Source organism: Trachurus trachurus (assembly GCF_905171665.1).
Source record: "Trachurus trachurus genome assembly, chromosome: 6".
Taxonomy (NCBI): Eukaryota; Metazoa; Chordata; class Actinopteri; order Carangiformes; family Carangidae; genus Trachurus; species Trachurus trachurus.
The window spans coordinates 27616935-27643174 of NC_139897.1; the positions used below are offsets into that span (position 1 = coordinate 27616935).

The 26240-nt window shown below is 43.6% G+C and overlaps 1 protein-coding gene across 1 annotated transcript; it reads right to left on the bottom strand.

Moving 5' to 3' along the window:
- Positions 1-25580, bottom strand: kitlga (kit ligand a). The gene is made up of 10 exons (XM_083973299.1): positions 25259-25580; positions 8209-8319; positions 7798-7854; positions 7476-7628; positions 7193-7373; positions 4879-4911; positions 3721-3824; positions 3329-3435; positions 2264-2333; positions 1-2172 (listed from the first exon to the last, which is right to left on the bottom strand). Exons 1-9 carry the CDS (start codon positions 25271-25273, stop codon positions 2300-2302), a joined length of 795 nt encoding a protein of 264 aa, XP_083829425.1. The 5' UTR covers positions 25274-25580; the 3' UTR covers positions 1-2172; positions 2264-2299.
- Between the last annotated feature and the right edge of the window lie 660 nt (positions 25581-26240).

Consider the following 26240-nt stretch of genomic DNA (forward strand, 5'->3'; position numbering starts at 1 on the left):
AATAATTACATTTTGCTTTTTTTGGCACCCAGACTTGTTTCCTGCCTAGAGCCATCGGATTCACCCGCTGAAGTGGGATGGATTGGATCACTCGAGCCCGAAAAGCACTGTTCAGGACGCATCTCCGCTCATTCTCAGACCAACACAAAAACAAAAACAAAACAAAAAAAACCCCACATAGGAACAGTATTTAAGGGCAGTCATTCCTTTGACTAATGCATGAGATCGCTTGCTGGCTGGCTTCCATGCATCAGACATACAGACTTGTTTTGTGGCTCTTGCATAGACAGGAAAATGGGAAACCATGTTAATTTTTTTTTTAAATGTTTTCTTCACAGCTTAGACCTGTTGCAGCTCATGATATCCATAGACTATGTATAAAAAGCAACTTTTGACATAGTATACCTTGTTTGTTTGTTCGTTAGTTTTAGACTAGCCTGTGTCTCTGGGCACTGCACGTAATAGTCGTCTTCATGTAGAGAGGCAAATACCTAAAGATGATCGAGATAAAGTCTCAGGTCTAAACTGCTGTAGATAGTATCTTCCAATATTGTTCAAAAATGCATGTTTGAATGGTTGTAACTGGTTGAAAAAAAAAAAAAGCTTAACAGAACTTTACTATGCCGCTAATTTTTTTGTATGTTTGTTTTTAGATATTCCTGTTGCTGTGGACTATATGGACACCAATGTGGTATACGGTTTCCTAACACAGATTCAGCTCTAAACTGCCATAGAGAACATGGCACCAGTTATTATAATAAGTCGCCATTAATAGGATTGTTCTTCAAAGATGCATTTTGGAATGAATAAAAATTATCTCGCAGTTCAACACAACAAACAATACTTTACCACACCAAAGAATTCCAGCTATTGATGCTGAAAGGTACTGTTGCTCTGAACTATATGAACACCAATGTGGTATACTTTTTTTTTTCTTCTTCTTCTCAAACACAGATTCAATTTAGCACAATATACTCTCATCTCCTATAATAAAAATTCCCAAACATATAGTCCCAAATACACATGAAACAAGCGGAGTTACCAGCTGAACTGTTTCCTAATAAAGGTTACAAAGGCTAAAAAAAAAAAAAAAAATGTAACGTGTGGACAGAAATGTCACAACCAGTGCAGATTTGCTCTCTGCTGATACATGTTTTTTTTTCCCACATAACTGAAGCACTGCTTTTCCAGGAAATTGTCTTCCAGAAATCATCATCATCACAGACCAGGGCCGACTAAAGTGTTTTGAGTTTAATAGAAAAGAGAAAGAGAGAGAGATAGAGAGAGAAAGAGAGAGAGAGAGAGGAGGAGAGGGGGATAATATCTGTCGGGGTTTCTGTGGTGAGATTATTCTAATCTGCCCTGTAAAATCATCTCTCCACTTTCTGCTACCACACAGAAACATAGACAGGCTTGTTTTTGTTTTTTGTTTTTTAAAAAGTTTTTAGTTTTTTGTGTTTTTTCTTTTTTTGTTGTTGACATTTACACATGGAGTCAATCAATCGCACTAATCAAACAAGGCACAAAAACCAAGAATGGATATGGTACAATGTAAGACCACATAGACATGATAGAAATACTCAAACTACATACAGAAACAGATGTTTTGTGTCCTGCCGCCTCAGCAGCAGCAGGCGGCCTGATGGTAAAAGGTCACAGCCAGCGTGCCCCGTTCACACTCCTCTACCTCTTCACTGATTGTCATTGATTATCTCAATAGTCACTCTGTTGTCTCTTCCCTTCCCCCAAAAAGAGTTTCTTGATGCAGCAGCTTCTGATGGACGATGGGCAGGAGCCACAGTGTGGGTGTGTGGGTGGGGTCGAGGATGGGTGTGGTGGTTTTTCTTTTTTTTTGTATATATATATTCTCTCCGCCAAAAAAATCTCACTTGTCCTTTATTTAAAAAAAAAAAGCATTCTGAGGGGGTGGGTGGTTGAGTTAAAGCAGTCTTTACTTTACAAGAAATGCAAGCTTATCCATACGGTAGCAGGCATGATTGAACCAGGAGAGAAAAACAAATATCTTGGTCTTGGAAACAATCGTGAATCTGCCATTGTCAATCTTGGAGAGCGGTCGAAAACAGGCCTTTCACCTCTTTGAGATCTCACCATGGGATTCAGCTTTGTGTTTGTCATCACCTTTGGACACCAACAGGAGAAAAGAATAGAGCCCTGTGGAGGGAAAGTGTAAGGAGAAGGGATTTAGAAGCTGAGGGACGGTAAAACGAGTCAATTTTAACCTTTTTGAAAAGGAGAAACTTACCAATTACGCTGAAGAACATTGAAGGTTTAAAAAGTTTTACACTGTTTCACTGACGACGTTCAACTTGTTTCTGTGGAGAAGAAAAAAATAAAATAGCTGAAACAAACGACAAACATCATCATCCAGAAGGAGAAGAAGAACTAAACGGCTGAGTGGTTCTGGGAGGTTTTTCACATGATAACAGTGAAGCGACGCATTCAACGCCTCGTCACACTTTAGTTCCTGGTGACTGCGCTTCAAGAAAATCACACTGAGGTCAAACACAGCTTGAGATTTTTATGAACGCGGCTCGTTGTGGCCGGAGCTTCGTCACTGCCGCTGAGTCTCGTTAACAAGAAGAAGAAGAAGAAAAAAAAACAGCTTTCAAAGCCACATGACGGCGCTTTGATGCTCATCATATGAAAAGCAGCTTGACGCAGCAAGAGGTCAAAGTTCGCCCCGTGGTGTTCTCACTTTTTGTACGTGGCTGACAGATCGGCGAGAGCCGGCTGATGCGTGAACCGCCAACAGGCCTGTCGTCACGCTTTAACCTCTCGGTCAATCGCGTTTCCTTGCTTCATTGCTGTGTTGGTGAATTTGCTTCATACGTGTTAAGGTTAAAGTTATGGCAGCGGGAAGAAGAAGAAGAAAATGGATTAAAGGTTCACGACTTTTAATATTCATCCCTCCTCCTGTAAAGAAATAAACGCGGCTTTTATAGGTTGTCTGTGCACGCTGGTGTTACGACATTGTTAAACTTTATTGTTCGGGGCAAAGTCCTGCGATCGGAGGAGGTTTTAGGTTTGAGGTGGACGGACGGATCAGGATCAGTAGAACACATGTGAAACGGGCCGTTCCACATCTTTAACTTGTAACAGTTCATCATTGAAACCAGGATGACAAACTTTCTCTGAATTTTGCTGATTCTAAATCTTTTTTTGTGCCCAAACCAAACCAAACCGTGGCCTACTGATACTACACTTCCCATAATGCCCAATTCTTTCTAATTCTTTCCTCTGCTCACACCCGTTTAGGTTGAGAGAAACAACATGCATGCACAAGAGTAAAAAAGACCGAGCTGCTTACTTTTCTGATGGTTCGTCTACAGGAGGTGCAGTCCATTCTGTTCCTGTGAAATGTTCACTTGCTTCAGGATTCTGCTGAGCATCCTCCTCGTTCCTCCGTGACCGGACCTGTTTCGGGTGCACAAAATGGATCGAGTCACTTGTAAATATCACTGAGTGAAGCTGGAATCACATCACAACACAACACAACACAACAGAGATCAACACAATCTGCACAGCATCTGCAGGAATCTGAAAGCCCGCCGCTGTCGCCGCTGCCCGTCGTAAATTCCATGGAACAAAGCCGCTATCTCCTCCGATAGTAAAAAAAAAACGGTGGGCCAAACAGCCATATCTCTGCAGCGCCTCAGGAAGTTAACACAGTTTAGTGCCGTGGGTCAAAGGTCAACTCACCTTCCAAACAAGCAGGAAGACGAGGGCTAGGAGCGGGATGAAGAGTAAGGAGAGAAGGCTTCGCTCCACCACCTCGGGCAGGAATCTTGCCTCCGAACTCCCGACTAGAAAGAAAAGAAAAGAGAATACATTATTACAAAATATAAATAATTAGGATTTTCAGTGATTTTCAGCATAAACAAGATAAATCAACAAAGGTAAAACATCTGCAAATAACCAGCTTGTTGTTTAGTTTGTAATTTAGTATTTCCTCATAATTGCTGCCCGATCTGTCCAATCATTGGAACTCGACACGCAACAATAAAACGCTGAGTCGCTCGCAGCTGTTGTTGTAAAAACATCAGAGTAAACCACTGGTCCTTTAAATACAGAGCCACTTCCAGATTAGCCTTAATGACGATCCCCTCTGGACACTTCTGTTTTGGATCTTTTATGTTTAATCCACCTTCTTACTCACTACTTTTTTTTGTTTTTCAACCAGTTTTAGCTGATAAACATGAAAATTAGCTTGATGTCGTCCAGCACGGTGAAATAAATCTCCAATAAGCAACTGGGAGGGAAGATGGAGGGTGGGCGAGTGGGGGGAGGTTGGTTTGCTGGGGGGGCTTTAAAGTTATATCCAATTACCACATTCTTGTGATCTGCCTGCGGACAATCTTTTATCAGTGTTTTTCCATCTGATAAGACCAATTGCATCATGTGACTTCAGTGCTTCTGCTGCGCTGGTTCACAGGGAAGTTGATCCCACCTTGCCAGTGTTGGGCTACTGTGCTACTGTTAGCTTCTCTGTTCACAAATGACCCCGAGGAAGAGGAGGAGGAGGAGGAGGAGGAGGAAGGGGGATCTCAAACCCAGACAGGTAGAGATGGTTTAAAAAAAAAAAAAAAAAAAAACTTAAGAGGACACGAGACAGGACGTGACGAGGAATTTGCCTCGAGTGTCGAGAGTGTCGTTTATCAAGTGAGGGCAGCTCAAGGGAACGAGCTGCGTTACTCCCTCTCTCTCTGTTTCTCTCTGTGAGGATGAGGCAGATTACTGTAGCGTCGTCCGTAGAAACGACCGCCTCTGACACACCAGCTGGTCCAGCTTCACAAACCAAACCACAGATCTGACACCTGTTTTTTCTCAGAAACACTGCGAGTTGCAAACTTAACTTACATGGATTGCCTTTACTGCTGGACGTGGGTGATACTGGAAAAAAGAAGAAGAGACAAGTTGGTGAGTTTGTGGGTTACGAGAGGAGACGAGCAAAAAAATGAAAACATTTCATTGTCAGGTGCTAAAAAGTTACCTCAACGCTGCCTTTTTTTTTTAAATTTTAACCCCCCTCCCCTCTCTTTCTCTCTCTCTCTCACACACACACACACACACACACACACACACACACACACACACACACACACACACACACACACACTCTCTCTCTCTTACTCACTCACACACACACACACAAAAGATCTGATCCGACCACTCCGGCAAAGAAAAGCCAAAGCGCTTGGGAAGATTGGAAGATTGCTCTGTAATCAACACGTATACAATCCGGTTTCGGCTCTTTCTTCCTTTTCACATGCGCTGCCTGGGGACATCTTCCCTCAGTCCTGTGACTCAGCCGTGTCTCCACGGGCCGTCTAAGCACTGAGACGGTTTTGAGTTTTTTTTTGTTTTTTTTATCTTGCAAAGTTCTTGTGAAGAAAATAATGGTTCCTGGATTAAAAGCTTCTCCAAAGCGCAGGGCCACAAGAGATCTGTCCTAAAAAGAGCCCGTTTGTTCACAATGGTCCAAAGAGGGTGGCAGCGGTTTTTACAATGTCCTCTACAGTCGAACACTTAAAGGGATAGTTCAACATTTTGGCAAATTGGCCCATTCCCATTATCCCTATAGTCATAGCAGTAGGATCATTATCGTTATTTGTCGGTGCAAGCTGTTTTTAGAACGGTGGAGCAGAGCAGCGAGCTGCTCAAAGCTACGCTACGGAGGCTAATGGGATTTCTTGGTTTCCCTCATCAAACTCATCAAATACACAATCCAACAACTCCAAAACGCTCTGGTGGACAAGTTGTGACCTGCACATTCACCACGATATGAGATAATCACGGTACGATACAAGAGTTTTCGAGGCAAATTCATGCAAAACCGCTGATGCGTGTTGCCTTCAGGGGCAGTTTTTCAGCAACCTGTCTCTGCATTTGCCTCTAAAACAACTCTGTCTGGTAACGTTCTGTTATTATCTCATAGCGTGGTGAATGTGCAGGTCACAACTTGTCCACCAGAGCTTTTTGGAGTTGTTGGATTGTATATTTGATGATTTTGATGAGGGAAACCAAGAAATCCCATTAACCTCCGTAGCGTAGCTCTGAGCAGCTCACGGCTTTGCTCCGCCGTTCTAAAAATAGCTTGCACTGATAATTAAAGGGCAACAAACCTACTGCACTGCTTTGACTATAGGGATGATGGCAATGGGCAAATTTGCCTAAATGTTGAACTATCCCTTTAAAACACCTAAAGAGCTGGTTAACCCACATCTTTGAAAATATGTTAATACACGGTTTCTCTCTGGTTATTTTTTTTTATTATTTACTCGACGGTGAAGCGTCTCATCAGAAACAATGCTCTGGTTTTTCTGGAACACCCACAGAGTTCGGCGTAAACAGGTTTTATGGGAATTTTTGTTTTTCCTCCTTTAAATAAAAAAATCACTTCCTCTGCAGTGAAGAAATGGAAATACATACCAAAGCAAACTTTCAGCTACTCCTGGTGTTTATATGAAAAATGTTCATTGCACCAATGTGAGGTCTAGACGAGGTTTTTATCTTTCTAATACCAAAAAAAAAAAAGGAAAGTGCACAAATCACACGTAGAGCTGGCAGCCGTGTGGTCGATCTTATCTCGTTGCTGACAATCAACGGGCCGGCTTTTGTTCCCCACACACCGATCTGTACTGTGGATCTAAGACTCTCTGATATCATCATCAAATGCACTGTTGCATACGAGTAATGCAATCAGCTCCCCTGACCTCTATATCTTAACCCACAGCGGATGTGAACATGTGGCATGTACTGTTCAGATCAGAGCTGTACGTTCATGTTACACGGCTCCGTCCCACATGTCGACACCCCTGTAGATTTCGCTTTGTTTGTCAGGTGATATGTTGTTGGTGAGGTTTCGATCGCTCCTCTGAAACACGCAGAGACAAATCCAAACTCAAAGAGAGCGAAATGCAAACACTGTCGCGACTCGATCTCTGCTCACACCTGGAGGCTCCGGCAACAAAAGATATCACACGGCGGGTTTCTAAGAGTTCTTCCAGGCTGCACAACCGTTCCAAAACAATAACTAAAAACCCCATGCTGCATTTATAACGTGATGATAACTAACACCGCCTTCTCTCTGGTGTTTTTTTTGCATTATTATTACTGTAATGATTACAATGAATCTGTTTGCAAAAGCAGGCCACATACAACAGACTCTCACCTTTTAAATATTGTTCTGTTGTTACTGTGTATGGTGTGGTGGGACAGGGAGGAGGCTCACAGTCATCTGAAGCTTCTCTATTCTGTGCAGCTAAAAGGAAGTCTTTGACAAAGTCAAAGTATCGCGCCGTCTGCCACCTGTCTTCCCTGTAGTGGCACTCAAAATCGTACATGAGTAGCTCCTGTACAGACAAAGACAAAAAAAACAAACAGTTAATCCTGTGTGCAGACTCCAACAGGAGCAGGTTGGTGTACGGGGGCCGCTTGCTGCAGCAGGAACTCACCAGACGGCTCATGTCGAGCCGCAGTTCTTGGAGCATTTGGATGAATATGCTAATATCTTTTCTGTTGGATGAAATGTTTCCAAACTTATGCGCTAAACCTTGTAAACTCTCCTCCAAGTAGAAGACGTTTAATTCTACCCAACACATCCCGCCCTGCAGGGAAAGGAGAGCAGAAAAGTGGCGCGAAATGAGCAACAGCACTTGAGAACAATCAAAGTGTGAGGATGTAAAAACAAGTAGTTCTGAAGGGATGCTGATTGTAAGGCATCCGAATCAAACAACAAACCAAAAAAAAACACAAAAAACCTCAATGATATCTTACCTCGTCTTTTGGAATGTAACGTACAGGAATTTTGTAATCTTTAGGAATGTTTTGTCTCTGCAAAATAACAAGACAGAAGAGGAAGGAAGTAAAACATTAAAAAGCAGACAAATCACATTCAAACACATTAAAACAACAGCATCATTCACCCTTTGACCTTTGCACCTCTCAGCTTTGATAATAACATGGTATCAAAGACGATCATCGTCTTGTATTTCCTACTTCTGTCCATGATTGGTTGAGTCACTTCAGCAATGTGTAACACAGTCATCTGATATATCAATAATATATAATGAACTAAATTATGAGTTCATGTTCATGTAATATAATCAATGCATCTGAATGTTGCAACATCTGTACAGTATCTTACAGAAAGCTTAGCAGGTTTCAATAATAATAGACATTTCTTACCAAAACAGAGAGTCTAGAGATGTCATCTGTCACTGGGTTGACGTCAAATTTACTTGAATGTACCCCAAGCGCGATGAACAGCAGTAAATGGACACAGAGGCGTATCCAAATCTGGAGATCACAAAAGGCAGAAAAAGACATTTAAAATAAAAAAAAAACATTTAGAAAACTAAAATATATATCTACATCTATAGATCTTTGAAAACAATCTTAAACTATGTGAGCTGCAGCACAATAAGCAGAAGTGAGCAGCTGCTCTGCAAACATCCGGACGGTGCTTTATAGAGGGAGCGGAAGGCTGTGCATGTGACAGCAGCACATCAACCCATACGAGGTCGTCACGTCCAGCAGCTCCGACTCTCCTAAAACACCCTACAGTGACATCGGAGGCACAAAGCGGCCTTTAGTGTGAAGAACGTCAGCAATGATATGCTAAAACTCCACAGACCTTAAAGCGACTGCTTATCAGAACGCTGTGGTTGCACTGGGTGTTGTTTTTGTCGTTTTGACAAATTAATTGTTTGTGTTTTTGAGTCTAATGTAGCCACATGGTAAAATCCATATGCCCTCAGAATGACTTGGCACTCACACTGTGCCTCTTAAGTTATAGGCGCAATAGAATATGTGTGGGTTTCTTGTTTTGTTTTTTTCAAATATAGGTTTATGTTCTGTGTAAGTGATAAAAGAGATGCCGCCATTTCCCATGGAAGAAACCTTAGACTGCAAGTGTTGACTGTACCAGTTAAGAGATAATATGCTTTGTTTACACCACACAGACACTTAGACTTCAGACCTGTCACAGCAAGAAGAACCAAAGAGTTGATGAAAAAAGTATCTCTAGGTCTGGTGCCAGTCAGGTGTAAATACCCTGTTGTGCATTTAACAACGACCAGGAAAAGATCAACTGGAGGCAATAAATCAGACAGATTCACTTTATAACTAACTCATAAATGTTAGATTTAGTAGATATTTGCGGCTCTAAGACCCAAACACCATCTCCACCCTCTGGTTTCACAGGTTTTACAATGAAAAAAAAAAACGACATAAATTTTACTTCATGGGACCTTTAAGTAACAAATAAGTGAAAGAATTGACTACGAGCCTTTAACCAGGGAACATTATTTCTTATACACAAGATTCCCTTCACACGCCTGACTGGAGCTTTTCAAGAGTGACAGCCCATCATCTTGTAAGTTGTGTTTTAATTGATCAGAACAACAACTTTCCAGGCCTCCAGTGAGCCACACTCTAGGTGCTGTCAGCAAAACCTGGCGACCAGCCGACTCTCAGCGAGGAACACAATCCTCTGCCTGTCACCGGCGCGGTCGGCGCTGTTGTGACACGCAGGGAAAGAGATCAAAACGTTGGGACGTGTCTCTGTTCAGTGAAGCAGAGACGCAACTGTTTTTGTGTAAAAAGTGAGATAATATCTTGATGCAGAACCTGCATCATCATCATCATCATCATCATGGCTTGAAGCTGGTGAGCAGCCCTGAGCATTTTAACAGCACATTGCACAATGACAGGTACAGTGATCTGTCAACAGCTTCTTTAAATTCCCACCCCTATGGTGTGTTTAATTACACTTCAATGAAACGTTGTTAAATCACAAGTAGCACTACAGGGACATGTTTTCTCTCTCTCTGAGTCCTTGTTTGCCCTCTTTTACACTGCATGCAGGACAGAGTTGCACAAGTATGTTTACATGCATCAGTTGCAACCACTACTGTACATTCATACAGAAGCCACACGATGCAACGTTTTTCTTTCCATTCATTGGTATCACAAGCCTGTGGTATGGCCTTATGGTGCTGACTTTACTATACACTTCACACCCTGTCACTCATCTGCCTGACCTCATATCACTTCTCTGTGATAATCTCACTGTATTATGCAACATACCCACAACACAACACTCCTCTTGATGGAAGCTGCAGGACCGGCTAGCTAGCTAGCTGCTGGGGACTCGCTCGAAAAACAATTCAGCAACCTTGAAAGTGAGTCTCGTCTTTCACAAATGAGGAGGAATCATAGTGAGTTGAGCCATGTCTAAACTTCAGGCACTTCAACTGGTACAACAGGATTTTGTTTTGTTTGTTTCCTCTGTAGTTTATTTAAGCGTTAAAGACCATGCTTGTTATTTTTGCAGCAACTTGTTAGTTAACTTAAACACATTCATACTTTCCCCCCTGCTGCCCCTCTCCCCTCCTCCTCCTCCTCCTCCTCCTCCTCCTCCTCCTCCTCAGTCTACTGTTCATGACTCCAATCAGTCACATCAAAATCTTCAAGGCTCCAGCTCCGGCTGCCTTAATTCCTCCCGTTTGCTTCATATTTATCAGGCAGAGCCACAACAGGAAGAGACGGGAACAATGATCCATCAACAGCAGGAAAGGGCCGAAGGAAGAGCAGCATGTAAAAAAGGGGCAGATGGGATGTAATTCAATTCCGCCTCGGCCTCTTACTGCTCGACCAAAACTGATTGTGTTTAAATGGTAAAAAGGGGACCGGGATTGATAAGCAGGCGACGAGCCAAAAAGAAAAAAAAAAAGTGTGAGACGTCTTGTAACTCATCAGTTATGCCTCAGCCTCATGTTGGGAATCGCTCTTTGCAACGGGAGAATAACAATGAATGAAATGGGAGACAACGCCCCAGATAAGCTCAAGTTGTTCAGCTGGTACGTACGTTGATAAAAAAAAAAAACACACAAAATATCAGACAAAACCAACACTGGGATCTTTGTACAATCCTGCAGAACAAAGTTACGTGCCAGCTTCCTCACCCTCCCACCCTGCAAATAGTTTTCATATTATCTCATCTTCAAATGCACATCAGTGTCTCACACCTCTAACTCAGATTAGTGCATGTGATTCCTCCGTGTAGTCCGACACGTATCGACATTTACATTCACTTGTTTGGCAGATGCATCCATCCAAAGGGAAGGGATAACATTTAAGGTGCAAATGATGAGGAGATACTAGTATATCCAAGAGATTCATGCAGATAGAGAATGACGGCGCTGCATTCAGTCGGACTGAGATCGCCTTGTGTGCTGGGATAATAGTGCCCGACATCATTCTTTGCAGGAATGCAGCGGCCAAGACGGAGCATAAGACTGTATGATTGAGTTTAAGGAGACGGGATAAGACCCAGAATTTGCTCTGGAGGAAAGAATTAGCGACTTGAATCTGATTCAGGGCGGTCACGGTGGTCAACGATCTGCAACAGAGACCTGTGGTCCTTCAGCAAGGGGTGGCAGCCAGGACGCTAATCAGGCAAACAAAAGTCTGCAGAGGCTTGGCAATGAACACATACACAATGTGACAGCTGCCGAGCCAAAGCAGGCAGATACAGTATATATATTTATACAAAGGGGGGGGGGGTAATTAGGTAAATGGGAACAGGTGTGTGCACAGGGAGAGTTGCCAGCAGGAGGGAAAACCAGGCAGAGGGGGCGAGGGCTCGGTCTGAGAGCAACATGAGAGTTTAATGACAGTAATGAATCGGCAGAAGTAAAAGTGACGGCTTCAAGCTGCAAAAAAAAAAAAAGCAGCGGTAACTGTTTACATTCACCCCGTATCTCTGTTGACGCACACATCTGGTTTCAGTGAAAGGAAAATTCACTCAACACCACTGAGTTTAACTCCTGTAAGAGTTTGTTTAGAGGGCGACTCAGGGGGTGAGGCTGAGTTAAGTGGCGGCGGCCACTCACGCCTCGTGTCAAACAAACATCAGACTGTAAATGAAATATTCACAGATGCAAGAAAGAAGTAAATTATAAAGAAAAAAACTACAGAAATGCCAGTTTTCGTTTATGCAGAAGGGGGTCAGAGCTGAAACCATGCAGGAGACAGGCTGAGTGCTGCTGCTGCCACTCCCAAACCAGTTATGTGTTGTCATTTTGGCTCCAAAATCCCCCAGACATTTGATTTTTTTTAGTTTGACGTGATTTTCACACAGGAGACTCAGAGACCCCCCGCTGACTCAGCGCCTCCCTCGCACGCCAAACCTTAAAGCTATTGCAGTATTGATTTAGTCTGGGCGACTCGTGTTGGACTTTCTCCCGCCGCGCGTTCATGTCGCCCCACGCTGTCATCTGCAGGGCGATTGATTGGCTCTGAGAAGGCGCCTCGCTGTTCTCCACACTCCTGCTGAGGTTAAAGGTGTGATCGTGCAAACAGAGGGGCAGCGCGGAGACTAATGAATCTGAGGTGCAGCCAGAATGAAACTACAAAAAAACCAATGGCAGGAGGGAAAACAGGAGACAGAACAAGCTGATAAAAGTCGACTTGCTGGTCAGTTTTGAGTTAAGTCTGCATCAGGGTAGTCACATGCACACACACACACACACACACACACACACACACACACACACAGTACCAGTTGGTTAGCTACTGAAGTTGCAGATAAACAGGAGTTGGAGAAAGCAAACCGGTCTGAAGCGACACTGTGAAGCAGCTGCAGCTACAGAGATACGGCCACTGCTGCTGTTTTATAATCTAATTATATTTAAATATCTTTGAGGAGTCAAGAATGGAGTTGTTGAACTTCTCACATAATGAATCCATTCATCATCGGTTTTTCCAGTGGATTCAAGACGTCGGACCATCACAATAACAAACTGTGTCGGAAACTGTGGGAGGGGGGGAAACACAACGAGATGACGAGCTGTAAACTTCAGTTTGAGTTCTCTGGGGGGGGGGGGGGGGGGGGGGTTTGGGGGGCTGCATGTGAAGAGTGGTCGTGACCCAATGTTGCGAAGGCTCATGGCCGTCCCAACTCATCCCATGATTTACTGCACGACAGAAATGTTCATTTTGAGGCAGCGAACGGCACAACATGGAGTCTGAAGATCAAACTTTTAGATGTAAGTGTTAGGTTTCAGCTCGGTGTCAGAAAACACAAGGGCAGGTCAGGTGGTCAGGTCATCAGGTGCACATGAAAAGAACCACTGGACGCCCAAAACCTGGCTCATTTCGTAGATGTACAGTAACAACTGCCGCCACCTCTCCCTGCAATGAAGAACAAACCGTCACAGATTTGTCCACCCTAAATTAAAGTCTTATTTCGCTTGATATCAATCCACAACATGCACAACAACATCTGGCTGGTTTAAAAGTCCAACAGCTGGCAGCTGCCAAAGCTGTGGCAGTGTGTGATATTTGTGTAAGCAATGTAATGGCTGAGATTTGTCTGTGACATTTGAAACACTTCACTGGACACGACGACTTGAACGCAGCTTCATGGTTTGGCTGGGGGAAGCGCTGCTGCGGCGGCAGACCTTTTCAATTTGTTTGGCTGTTGTAAAAAAGCTGTTTTACTGGCTTTTCCCAAATTGTTTTGGCTGTTAAAATGTGTCTCCAATCACATTTATCACACCAGACACCGATTCCACTTGTGAAAGCTGCGTTTCGTTACAAAAGCTGCAGAAACAATTTAACCTAACTATCCCATGGTCGTGCAGAAATTATGATAATGTTGGCACGAGGAGTCTCTGATCCTCGTCGTCGTTTGTTGTATTGGAGCAGCAAGTATGCTTGTGATGGGTGGCTTCCAGGTATGAAAGCTACGCTGCAGCATCGCTGAGAGAAAAAAAAAAAGCATGTGTTCTTAGAAAAAAAGCAATATTTATAAGAAAGCCTTGATTGCCACCATACATGGGATTAGATAATAAAGGAAACATTCCTCCGCTAGCGTGGTTCCTCGTCTTCATGCTGCTACACCAACATTTACAAGGCTTTGGCACAGCACAGTTTTGTATACAGTCAGTGCAAATGTTTCCCCTTAGTCCTGTCATGTCAGATTCATAACCTCTGTACAGTGTATTTGTATGTTTGCTCAGTCTGGACATTATAAATTGATATAGATTACAGACTGTTGATTTTACTAAACTATGATGCAGAAATGACGATTATTGGACCTTGAAATCTTCCAGAATATGAAAATATTGTTTTTTCATCCATGCAAACTATAGCTTACAACTCAGAGGCTGCATTATTTCTCTAACGAACATATCTCTTCACACATGAAGTATCACATACTTTGTTTAATCCGAGATCCAAAGTGGAACTATTATGCCGATCTTATCGTAGGGGGCTGCTTTCAACAAGGAAAAAGATGGGAAAACATCTTGATGAAATAACTCTCATGCAAAAACAAACAGATCTTGTTTCTACAAGTTCCAAGAATGCTTATGGACTCCCAACACACAGTCCGTGGCCAAACATATCAATAAACAACAGGCTTCAGTGAGAAAAAAAAAAAAAAGGAAAGAGAGGAGATGACTTCAACTCACTCACTCTGGATGTTTCCCTGACACTTTCTGAGACGACTGAGGGACCTGAGACTGTTTCCCAGGCTGAAAATAGACCCTAATGTTGCTGCCGAGCCCGAAATACAAGCAAATCACCCACTTTTATTCAGCAGAGAGAAAGAGTTGAATAGTCATGTGCAACCCTGAAGCCCTCCTCCGTCATCGTCAGGTGCATTTACAGCTCTCGAGGCCTGCGAGCCTGCCCTCCCTCATCATATTGATGCCCAGGATGATTATCCCCCCCGTCTCATTTTTCACCACCACTTTGAAACCGAGGCATCATTAGCTGAACAGGCTCTCCAGACCGGCGGCCTCGTGGTCCTCTTAACCACATAATCTCATAAAAGCAGAACACAGGACCTTGCATGACATGAGCCCCAACCATAGCAACACTGCTGCAGCCTGTTTTGTCAGAGTGCGGGGAGGATATTTTATCTTTCTTGCTCGCCCGAGATCATTGTTTTGAATTTTCGAAAACGTCCATGTGATGTAAATTCCCATGTTTCATAATGAGGATTAAAACAGGGCAGATGATTTAGTCTGTGCAAAGAAAATGCCAGGCTGCTGTTGTCCAGATGTTCCACAGTTGATCCAGGCTAAGATTAACCACTGGTTTTAAAAAGAATAATAACCTTTCTTTCAGAAATCTGTTTCTTCCCCTTTGATCAGGTATTATTTTTGTTTCTGTGGAGATTTTTCAGACCAGAAAAAAGTGACTTTGCACTGTGTGTTGGCAGGTAAAAGCCTCTCCCACTCTAATCCCCAATTGGAAAACAATGAATTACAATATTTTTGTTGCTTTTGTTTATATTACTCACTCCCTTGCTGCATGGTGCCAACATTTCCCTCTGCTTTATGCTGTTTACTGACTTCAGAGAGAGGAAGAAGAAGAAGAAGAAGAAGAAGAAGAAGAAGAAGAAGAAGAAGAAGGAGAAGGAGAAGGAGAAGAAGAAGAAGAAGAAGAAGAAGAAGAAGAAGGAGAAGAAGAAGAAGAAAAAGAAGAAGAAGAAGAAAACAAACAAACAAAAAACCCAACGCATTTCTTCCACACCAGACTGCGACGAATCACCAGGTCAGAGGTCACCAGGATGAACCTTAGTCACATTCACACGTCAATATTTAACATCTCTGTGAATTAACTGTTCACAAAAGAGCTCAATGAGGAAAAACACATTTTGCCTCATAAACTCCATAAACTCTATGTAGATAAGTATTTCTCTTATCAATGTGTGTTTTCATGCTGCTCCGTTCAGTCAAACATTGCCGAGCTATACAACACAGTTTCCACCGAGATCCTTACCTTGAAAGATAACACGCAAAGTACACTGACTTAAATCTTGGACTTGCACTGGCTTCTTGAGCAACTTCAGTTCCCTTATTGCGTGTAAATCAAATTAGTATCTATCACTCAGTCTGCTGCTGAGAAGCACTTAGAGCAAACAGACTGAGGAGCCTGGAAAATTACCTTGATAATAATGGAGTGGTGTGGCCAGGCCAGACTTTTAAGAGGTGCTTGTCTCGCAAGTCTGGTGTGGTTCTTATTAATAGAAATTATTGCAGTCATCATTATTATCTCTGCATGTTGGTGATTAGGGTGTAATAAAAAGAAACATTACACAGAATCATTATCTTTTGGAGGCTTTTGAAAGCCATTAAAGGAGGAGGAGGAGTTGTTTGAAATGAGATTAAAGTGTCTTTGTGGTTATAAAGCAGGTTTGATATTAATACTGTGGAAGTATCAAAGCCTGAGTCCAGAGAGAAACGCTTACAGCCTGTATATAAAAAAAGAGCCTTAAAACCAGCTGTCAGAACTTCCTGTGACTTTGTGTCACAACCAAGCAGTCAAACAAGCCCCGCCCACCACCTGGACAACCCCAACCAACACTTGAAGGATTTGCAGTGTTTCATTCTGATATCTGCTCCTGTTTTTATTGGATCAGCCCAAAAACAGTCAGTCAATCAGAAGAAAGGCCCAGAACCGTCTCTCCTGTTGTTACCAGAGCTCCAGAGAGAAGCAAAAACCACAAAAATATCTCAATATAACCAATATAATCAATAATATAATATTGATACCAAACCTTCAGATCAATAAAAACAGAAAAGCGAAGAATACAGGACCTCAAATGTTCAAAGCGAGCAGTGAAAGCGCAGATGCACGGTTAGACGACAACAACATCAGCTGCTATTCTAGGTTTTATTTACCTACTGCTACTGACCCTGATCGTGAAGCTCTGGGTACCGAGCATTGATTCAGTATCATCACTCTCTCTCCATATGACCTTAACTTGCTAAAGCTGGAAAAACTTGCAACACATTGATTTAATGATGACTCCATTTCTTTCAAGTGTTCCATTAGTAGACCAGCATGCACGACACCAGCATCCATGGAGTAGAGTTCATTTAAATGGAATGCATTTTTAATGTTATCAATTAAACTAATTACAAGTCTGCTGCTATGACAAGGCTGAAGACGAGCGCTTCCGAGCTTCCCGAGGTTTTCTTGGCAGCTGCCTGCTCAAACACATGCAACACAACGAGAAAAGACAAGAGCCACAGAGGAGGAAGAGGAAGAGGAAAAACACGCAGCTTTGTATCACGGCGTAAAATGACGTCAGTGCTGGTTGTAAACGTCCTCAAAAACGCGATGTAATCTCTCACTACGACACACAGACTTAAATTCCAGGCATGCCAGGTATGTGACGCTTTATGCACAACTGCCACTGCTTCCCAGCAGGGCGGCACATCCGTTGCTGAGGGTAACTCCCCTGTCTTACAATAACAAAACTGCCTCCCAGGCAGGCTTAGCTTAGCTGATTTTGTTTTTTCTTTGAAGAAAACTTAAACGTACATATTGTTTAGCTTTTGCATTTGCACATCATTATTTTTGCACAAAGAATATTCATCATAAAGGAGCAGGATTGGATCAATTAATTTTGGGTTTACATGATGAGTCAAAGGCCTGAGTCATGGCAGAATGAATCTAATTTAGAGCAGAACGGAAAACTTTTATAATGATTTTTCTTTTTTTTACTTTTACAGGGATCTGGTTGAAACCTGATCCACTTGTTAAGTTTGGCGTCCGGCCAAACCTGATCCTGCAGATTTGGATCGCTGCATCCTTACACACACAAATGAGCAAGAAAAAAAAGGGAAACGGTGCGAGACATTAATTGGATACTGAATTATGAATGCATGTTTGTCATTGATCATATGATGGGAGGATGACCTCGGCCTGTGACCTCTGGGTAAAGCGGTGCAGGTCTGAAGAAATCACAGACAGCTGAGCGGACAGAGGCCGAGACCTTGAGGGCTGAGGTTCATTAAACCACTTACTGGCATTGCCGCACACACACTATAGATAGCTATAAATTTTAAAGCAGCGGCACTGAACAACAAAGAAATGACTCGTTTATAACAACATGAAAACACTTTGCTTTTGTTGTGTGTGCGTTTTTTTGTTTGACAGAGCATATGTTGCAGAGAAAAACAGGAAACACACAAACCTTTACAAAATGCAATGAGAAAAGATCTCACTCAGGCTTTGGTGGAAATTAGAGGGAACACCCGCTGTGTTAAACAAAGGGTTTGAGAGATTAGTGTGTACCAAATGTTGTTGTCTTTAACCAAATATTATCTAAGCGTCAGCGAGCTGGAGAGAATTAGAGGCTTTAATGCTGGAGACAGAAATAAAAATGTAGCAGAGGGAACAATGGGAACAGAGAATGGGGGCCTTTTCTTTTTTTTGGGGGGGGGGGGGGGGGGTGGCATATGAGAGATTCCTACTTCCTGTTTAAGCTAGATGAGATTTTGTTATCTCTTGTTGTTTCCTCCAGACATGTGTGGTTTGATCCAGAGCCGTGACTTTAATCAGATTACTGTCGTCCCGGGAGCCCCAACGCGTAATCGAAGAATTGGTTATGTCGTTATGACGACTCACTCGGACGGACACAATTAGCTTTATTTTCACCACTTTTGTTCAGCGATGAGTCAACCACCAACCCCCCTCCCGAGGCTCCGAGGCTGCCTCTTCTGGAGGATGTGTTGATCTGAACGACTCATCATCATCATCTGCAGATCAAAAATCCAGATTTCGCTAGAAAGTGAAGATAAAACACATCTCATGACTGCACGCTCTGGGAGGGAGAAGCTGTATTTTATGAGCTCGCTTACAGTCCCATTACAAGACCACATCAGTTACTGTGTCAACAGATAGCTGCAGCAGTGGTAGGGGTGTGGGGAGAGTCGGGGGGAGTGGTGGGTTTGGCTTGGACAAGGATGGAAAGCTAGATGTTGTGCAACCGCTTTTTTACCAGATTCCCTTACAGAGACGTCCTGCCAAGTTTTTACCCTCACAAGTTCTCACCCACGGCTCGGCTGCATTTCCACCGTCTCAAATTTTCACCCCTCTCCTCGTATTCCTCCGTCAGACGATTTCTGCTTCAAATCACAACAACTTTTTTTTATCCGACATTGGCAGCTCGTTACACCGGTTGAAATGAGAACTTCTTTGGTTCTTTTTACAAAAACATGGGGTTTATAGAAAAGCACATTCCTTACAGTAATGTATTGAAAAATATACTGAGAGTGCGTACATAAAGAATAAAAAAACAGAAGAGGCGCAGGGGATTTCTTTGCCCGTGTCCAGGAAATAACATTTGAAAATCACAAGCCCAGTCACACCAAAACCAACAGAGACAGCACATAGCGACCCTTGAATCCACAGGGAGCTGTTTTACATGACTGCACAACACATGCTGCGGGCTGCAAGGAAAAAATTAAATAATAATTTAAAAAAAAGACGTATATCTCTGTGATGTTCCTCGAAGAGCCGAGATGACTAATGCAGTTCCTAAGAGCAGATCATGTGGAAAACTGCAGATGTACTAATTGGCATGAAGACGTTCTGTGTTCATCACTCAAAATCTAACTCATCTAAAATGCCCCCTGGCCCCCGATGGCCCTGGCCCCGGCCCTGGGACAATGGTTGCTCGGTCAGTTGCATGCTGTGACTCTGCTCTGCTCTGTGTGTGTGTGTGTGTGTGTGTCGGTGGATGTCGTGGTGCTCAGTCTTGCATGTCTGAAGAGACCTCGAGCTTTTTTAATAATTGTGAGTTTAAGGCAGCACGCCGATCACAGAGACACGAGGCCTTCGCAACACACACAGGGCAACGGGCGCGTTAAATCGAACGACCGTTGATCGCGTCACGATCCGCCTCGCATGTCATCGCCTCCATCAGATGACGAGTCCTTGCTCCTCGTGTGACAAGTGATCATTGATGCAAAGATGTGAAAGCGTAAACTGCCTCCCTGACCCGACTTAACACCACTCAACCACACAAACTCCTTCTGACAGACTGAACTCAAACTCATTGGAAATGTGGTTTGATCTTTGACAGACTGTTTGCTTTGACAAGAGAGAGGGGGAAACGGCAAAGAGGTTCATTATGAAGGAGCCCTGTTGGTCGGCACTGTGTCTCTTGGCCCCAAGCAGGGACCGCAAAGTCCAGCGTTTTCGACATCCGTGCTCCTTTGCCACTTGAGAAGACCGCAGAGGAGAATATTTAACAAGAACCCTTGATGCACCTGCTGAAGCGGTTGCCAGGTTTCTAACATTAGCAGCTGTGGTCTCTGCACTCACTGTGATTCAATCAAACCCCCTCAGGAAGGAGAAAGAGAAAGAAACACACCGTGCAGCGTGAGTGCAATGAATTGGACCTGATTTATTTGGAGGAGGGGGGGGCGTTAAAGAGATGTGTGATTTGGAAAAGCTGCAGCACCATTGTTGTTTTCAGAGTTGAGAAAGAAAAATTTTCAGTATTTTTACAATATGTGGAACATTTTTACAAGCACTCTACAAAAAGTGGTTCAAAATAGCCATAACAATATCCCAGCTCCCACAGCGACTGTCAGACCTGCAGTTCAAAAGCAAATGTTTAATTTACAATGATTTAAACTGGGAAAAAATAGAAAATCCCATTTGAGAAGCTGGAAACAGGAATGATAAAAGTCCTGTGTTTTGTGCTTTTAAATCATCATATCCAGTAAAAAAAAGTATTTAAAAGGGACGTCACAGTGAGAAAGTGACTGACTCATAAATCGTGCAAGAGCAAAAACATTATCAACGTAGAGTGCTGGTTCACACCACACAAACCGACCCATCAGAACTGGCTCCGGTCGGGTGCCGCATCCATGTGACAGTGATTTCCCAACTCATGTTCAACCCACTCACTCACTCACTGCCTCACGAACCCAAACGAACCTAGACTGAAGGGATCACACGCCAGGGTGGTGGGGGAAAAAAAAGTTTAAAAAGTTTCCTGCAGCAGTTCGTGCTGCCAACAACTCACTTTACACCCGTCTTTCGTGACAAGAGTTCTCGTCGGTGGTCAGTCACGCGAATCAACAACCTGATTTCCAAGTAGTCATTTCTGTCACCCGCAGATTTCCTGAGAAATCCTCCTCCTCCTCGCTTTACCGACACGCCTGCTGTAAAGTCAGACAGGTAAGACTGCATGAGCCCGCTGTGCAGACCGGCTCCTCTCTGGATCTGAGACAGCACAATAAATATCAGACATGAGGCCCCAGCTGTAACTAAAACCATGTCTTCTCTGTTGCTTTTTATGGATCCTGCCTGCTTTACAGTTGTTTTCTTCACCCCTGCAAGGCGAGAGCTAATATTTAAGAGTGCGACTCTCCAATGCGTTTTATATCAAAGAACCACTCTTTATACCTTTAACACTCTGTGGGCGAACATGTTTTTGTTTATCTTGATGATTTCCATCTAAATCAAATCAAATAAAATCAGCCAAGACGCAGTGTTGTTGCATCACCGGGGACTAACCCATCCCCGACCGCTGCTGAGCTTCCTTTAATATTTAACAGAGGTTTAGACTATAATTATTTTTTACAGTTCTTTCTTACGAGGCTTAAGATACTTCCTGTTTCCTCCTGCAGCGAGACGACGCAAAAATATTTCCTTATCAAACCTCAGCTTTGTGTGCAAAAGAACGAGGAAGTTCTTAATTCACTTTTCCATAACTGTGCTTTGAACTGTGTGGGGCTTTGTCAATTACAACATCCCTTTTGGCTATTTTCCCTTCCTCAGTAGAGATGAGGCCTTAAAATGTTTGGACTCTTGTCTTGGTGAAAATCTCCACAGTTAAAAATATGATTTCTGCATCTGGTTGTGAACAAGACCTCTGCAGATCTCACAGGAAGCTCTGAAGACTGAGGAGTGTCCACACTCTGAGGACGGATCGCACAGTTTTATCAATAACATATGACCCTGGAGACCAATGTGACCGATGAGCCGGCGTGGTGGCCTTTGGCGACTGGCGACAGTTATCACATGGTTAATCATCCCACTGAACTTCAGCTGGAAGTGGGCACGTCAAAAGGGATTTCCAGAGACGTCTGGTGTTGCAGCAAATAAAAAGATCTTGATCAAATTTGAGTGGAATATTCGGCTCGTTTAACACAAGGTGTGAGCTGATGCACGGTAGCACGGCGGCTGTGATGCTTGATGTAAAAAAAAACACAAAAAACACAAAACAGAAAGTGAGGGAGTTGTGAGTGAGTTGTGCAGGCAGGCATGAGATGTGATTAGAGCATGAGTCACAGGGTCCACTTGATATGCAGCACTGACAGACTCAGGACATTCATCACTGAGAGGCGAGCTGCTGAAATATTCTGTCCAAGATGAGACAACGGTATTATTATTAACTGTCAGTGTCTCTGGGAAACCTCCTCCTCTTTTTTTTTTTTCACTCAGGCAACATGAACCCCTGATGTTCACAGGTCGACAGCCGTGAAGTATTAACCTGGAGGAATGTGAAGGTGTTTTCTGAACTTCAGAGGAGCCGAGACACGCTGCGACGTAGTGGTGATGGCTCTGATTTCATCCAAACGAATCATCATCATCGGCCTCAGATTTGATCGGCAGAATTAAGCCTCTATTGCGTAAACTTCATGATCAGATTTGCCTTTGACTAATTCATTCAGCTGTCATCGCTGGAGAGTGTAACTGTGACACATCAACACCTCGCCTCCTCACTGCTTGTGTGCATGTGACATAATACATCTACTGATTGTTTCTGCAGCCTGCACCATTTACCTGTGCAAGAATATTTGTTGAGGTGGGGGTGTGGGGGGTTCTCTGGTGTGTCAGAGGCCACGGCAAAACAGCGAAAGGCAAACTGAGCCTCCATTATGCAAGCAGCCATAGCCAGCCTGTGGATTTACAGCCGGCTCCTCTGGCTGCACCGTGTGTAAAGCTAAATCATAGCGGGCGCCAAAACAAGTCCGCTTCACCTGCCCCAGTGTTGCGCCCCCTGACCCCCAACCCCTCCCCCATGTGAAGCCAGCAAACATCTCAGTCCATCATGTGAACCGTTCTCTTCAATGATTCAGTTTATCCGACTCCATATCTCCAGAGTCCTGCTACTGAATCAGCAGTAAATAACGCTCATCATGTGTGAGGGAGAGATGGATGGAGGGATGGAGGGAGGGGTGTGTGTGTGTGTGTTTTTGGGGAGAAAGGGGGGGCACAACCACATGTTGGTGTTTCTCCAAACATCCCACAGACCCCAGGCGACTGGTTTCTCCAGCACTGCAGGCATCAGGAAACTAGTGCACCCTACTGGTGCCAAATGTTCTGTGGAGGTGTAAAAAGTCTAGACACGCTCTCTCTCTCTCTCTCTCTCTCTCACACACACACACACACACACACCTCTATGCCACTGCTTGTTCAGAGACCCCTGGTGAACAATCACAGTCGATATGTTATTCCTTGGTTTTACAAATGGCAAAGAAAACACTGTCATGTCGCTACCAATGATCTGACATCTCCGTGGAAACATCTGAGGCTTTAATCATCTGCACTGCATCCATGAGGAAAAACATTATTATCTTTTTTTTTTTAAGTTTCTCTTTTCCATATTTCCGCTGAATTCCAGGCACATGCCAGAATAATAAAAAAAAACCCACTGTGGGCAAATCCTCTGCATTGTTTCCTACGTGCGACTACGTGACGGTAGGAAGCACACGGAGCTGTGACAAGGACGCGGAATAAAAGATGAAAGGTGTGAGATAATCCAGACACACACACACACAGCACAACTTCACTGTTTAACTTGATTAAAAGAGCATAAAGGAAACAGCAGCAATGGGGGTAGGTGGGTGGGTGCAGAAATCAGAAATGCCCATCCTTCATCCAGGAAAACTTCAAAGACTTCATTCCCAGATGCACACGTGCACAAACACACACACACACACACACACATACACACACACACCCTGTCGTATCAATTCAATATCAATATCAACATCATCCAGTTTTTATATATAATATTCAAACAGAAGCTCAGAGAGACCCCTCATACTACAGTATGTGGCAGGGCTGAGTTGAACAGCCTGGAGGATGTAATGCAGGTTAAACCTGCCTAAATTTAGTTTGCACACCTTCTTATGCACACAACACACACGTTAAGTCTGTGTGAACCAGTTTCCATTCCACAGACACAACTTGTTATACACTAGAAACAGAAGAGAGTGTTTCCAATTTTAAAAAAAGAAAAAAAAGAAAATGTGTTTCAGATCAATAGTGGGAGTTGGCTGCCCCGGGGTGATCACCTGCTGGGTACAGATGGGGGATCAAACCCACCACCACCACCACCTACACATTAGGGTTGATTGCTGCTGCTGCTGCAGGAATGTAGAAATGTGAGTAATTCCTGGGATTTCGCTCGTTAATGTCACGGAGAGGTAGGAAGCTGCATGGAAAACCGGAGCCGGTGGTTGTTGATCGTCACGTTGTACAATTTTTTTTTTTTTTTTGGGTCAGCCGTGTCACAGGCCACAGATTACGGTGTCAGGGCGCAGACACGGAGCCTAAGCTGCTGGCCCTGCAGGCAGCGCTCTTAAAACACACGCGGCCCCGCTCGAGGAGCCCTGAGGGGAGGAGGGGGGGTTTGGGGGGCAGCGCGGCCCAGGCCGGCGGCCAAGGCAGGGCAGGGCAGCGGCTGGATGAGAAAGGTAGATAATAAATGTGGATCGATAATGATCAGGTATGAGGTGGACACAAAGAGCCAAGCTGAGCTCCTCCACACCTGATTAACAGCAGCTTAATTTACCTGCTAATGATCTGAGGCAGACTGGAGGAGGTGGATGGATCAATTATGGCTGAATTATCGATTATTATTAAGAGAGAGAGAGAGAGAAGAAAAAAAGAATCAGTTGCACGCAACAGACACGTGCGTTTTCCCCTGAAGTTAGAAATGAAGCTCCACTTTAAATAACTTACTAACTCCCCTCGGTTCACATGCAGCAAACAGAAGAAAAATGAAAGAAGGGACAGTTACGCAAGGAGCAGAAAGAGAGAGCGTCTTCTCCTCCTCTCCACTCATTGTATTAACGCAGCTCAGACACGCACTGATCGGGGCAGGAGGCTGCTGCTGCTGCTGCTGCTGCTCCAACACCACGAGAAGAAACAACGTGGGTGCGTGGGACAGGCTGCACAAACTGTGGGACAGGTGGTGCGTTCAGGAGCCTGGACGTGATAACATCCAGTAGCCAGCTCATCTTTTTTTTTTCAACAGAGCGACTCTGTTATCTGAAACATGAGTGAACTAAACTGGTGAAGTTTGACAGTACAACGTGTCTCTGCGTCACAACCACAACACACACAACTGTTAATTTCCTCAAGTAAAAACAAAAAAACAAATAAAGAAAAAAACACTTACTTTTGACTTCTTCATATGGAACGACAGGAGTAAATCCAGTGTGTGCGAAAGCCTATTTTATTTTACTTCTACGGGGAGGAAAGGGGTTGTCATCATCTTGTGTGCACATATCCAATGCCTAAGTCAGTAGTATCCAAGCAGAGGAAGAAGAAGTACAAAAAAAAGAAAAAAAGAAAAAAAAAAAGACCAAATCCCCCCCCCTCCACAAAAAAATCGGTGACCGGAGAACTCAACTGGAGATCAAACTTTGAAGCAGCTCGGCAGCCTGTAGGCTAACGACGTGTTGCATCTAGCCCATCTATCTAGCACATAGATCCAGGCTCGCAGCAGCAGCGGCGGAGAGCGACAGCGCGCAGAGGGAGGGAGTTAAGCCTTTATAATGATGCGTAAAAAAGCAGCAGTGGGAAGAGCCGCCCTCCTCTGCTCTGACGAGGCTGCAGCGCTCCACAACCCCACTTCACTACAGCGCGATATAAACTCATGGCACACATGAACACAGGTACAGAGAGTGACCCTGAGCCGGTTGCTCAATAGTAGGCTGCTCAGTTTATTGCCTATTAATTGGTGGTGGTTGCGCAGGCTTTAACCCATTAATGCCCCACGCATTGACAAATTGTGGGCTGATATATTATATTGTCAATCTAGCAATAATAATAACAATAGCATTAATGATCAGAATAAACTGGAAACAATATGAAAGCACATTCACTTTTTGTTTTTAATGCCTCCCCCCCATTGTCTCCCACAGAGCAGAGCTGCATTACCTGTTCATTATTACAGTGTTACATTACAATGGAGCCAGTATTTTAATGATAAACTGTCAATAAAACCAAGCCCACAGTTTAAAAAGAAATAAATAAAGTGAGAAGAAAATGAAAGCGTCAAAAAAGCTGCAATGATTTCTCTGAAAACAGGTTACGGTGCTTTCAACATAACCTTTGTTTTATTAAGTTATTCTATGAAATGACCTCATACTTTATTA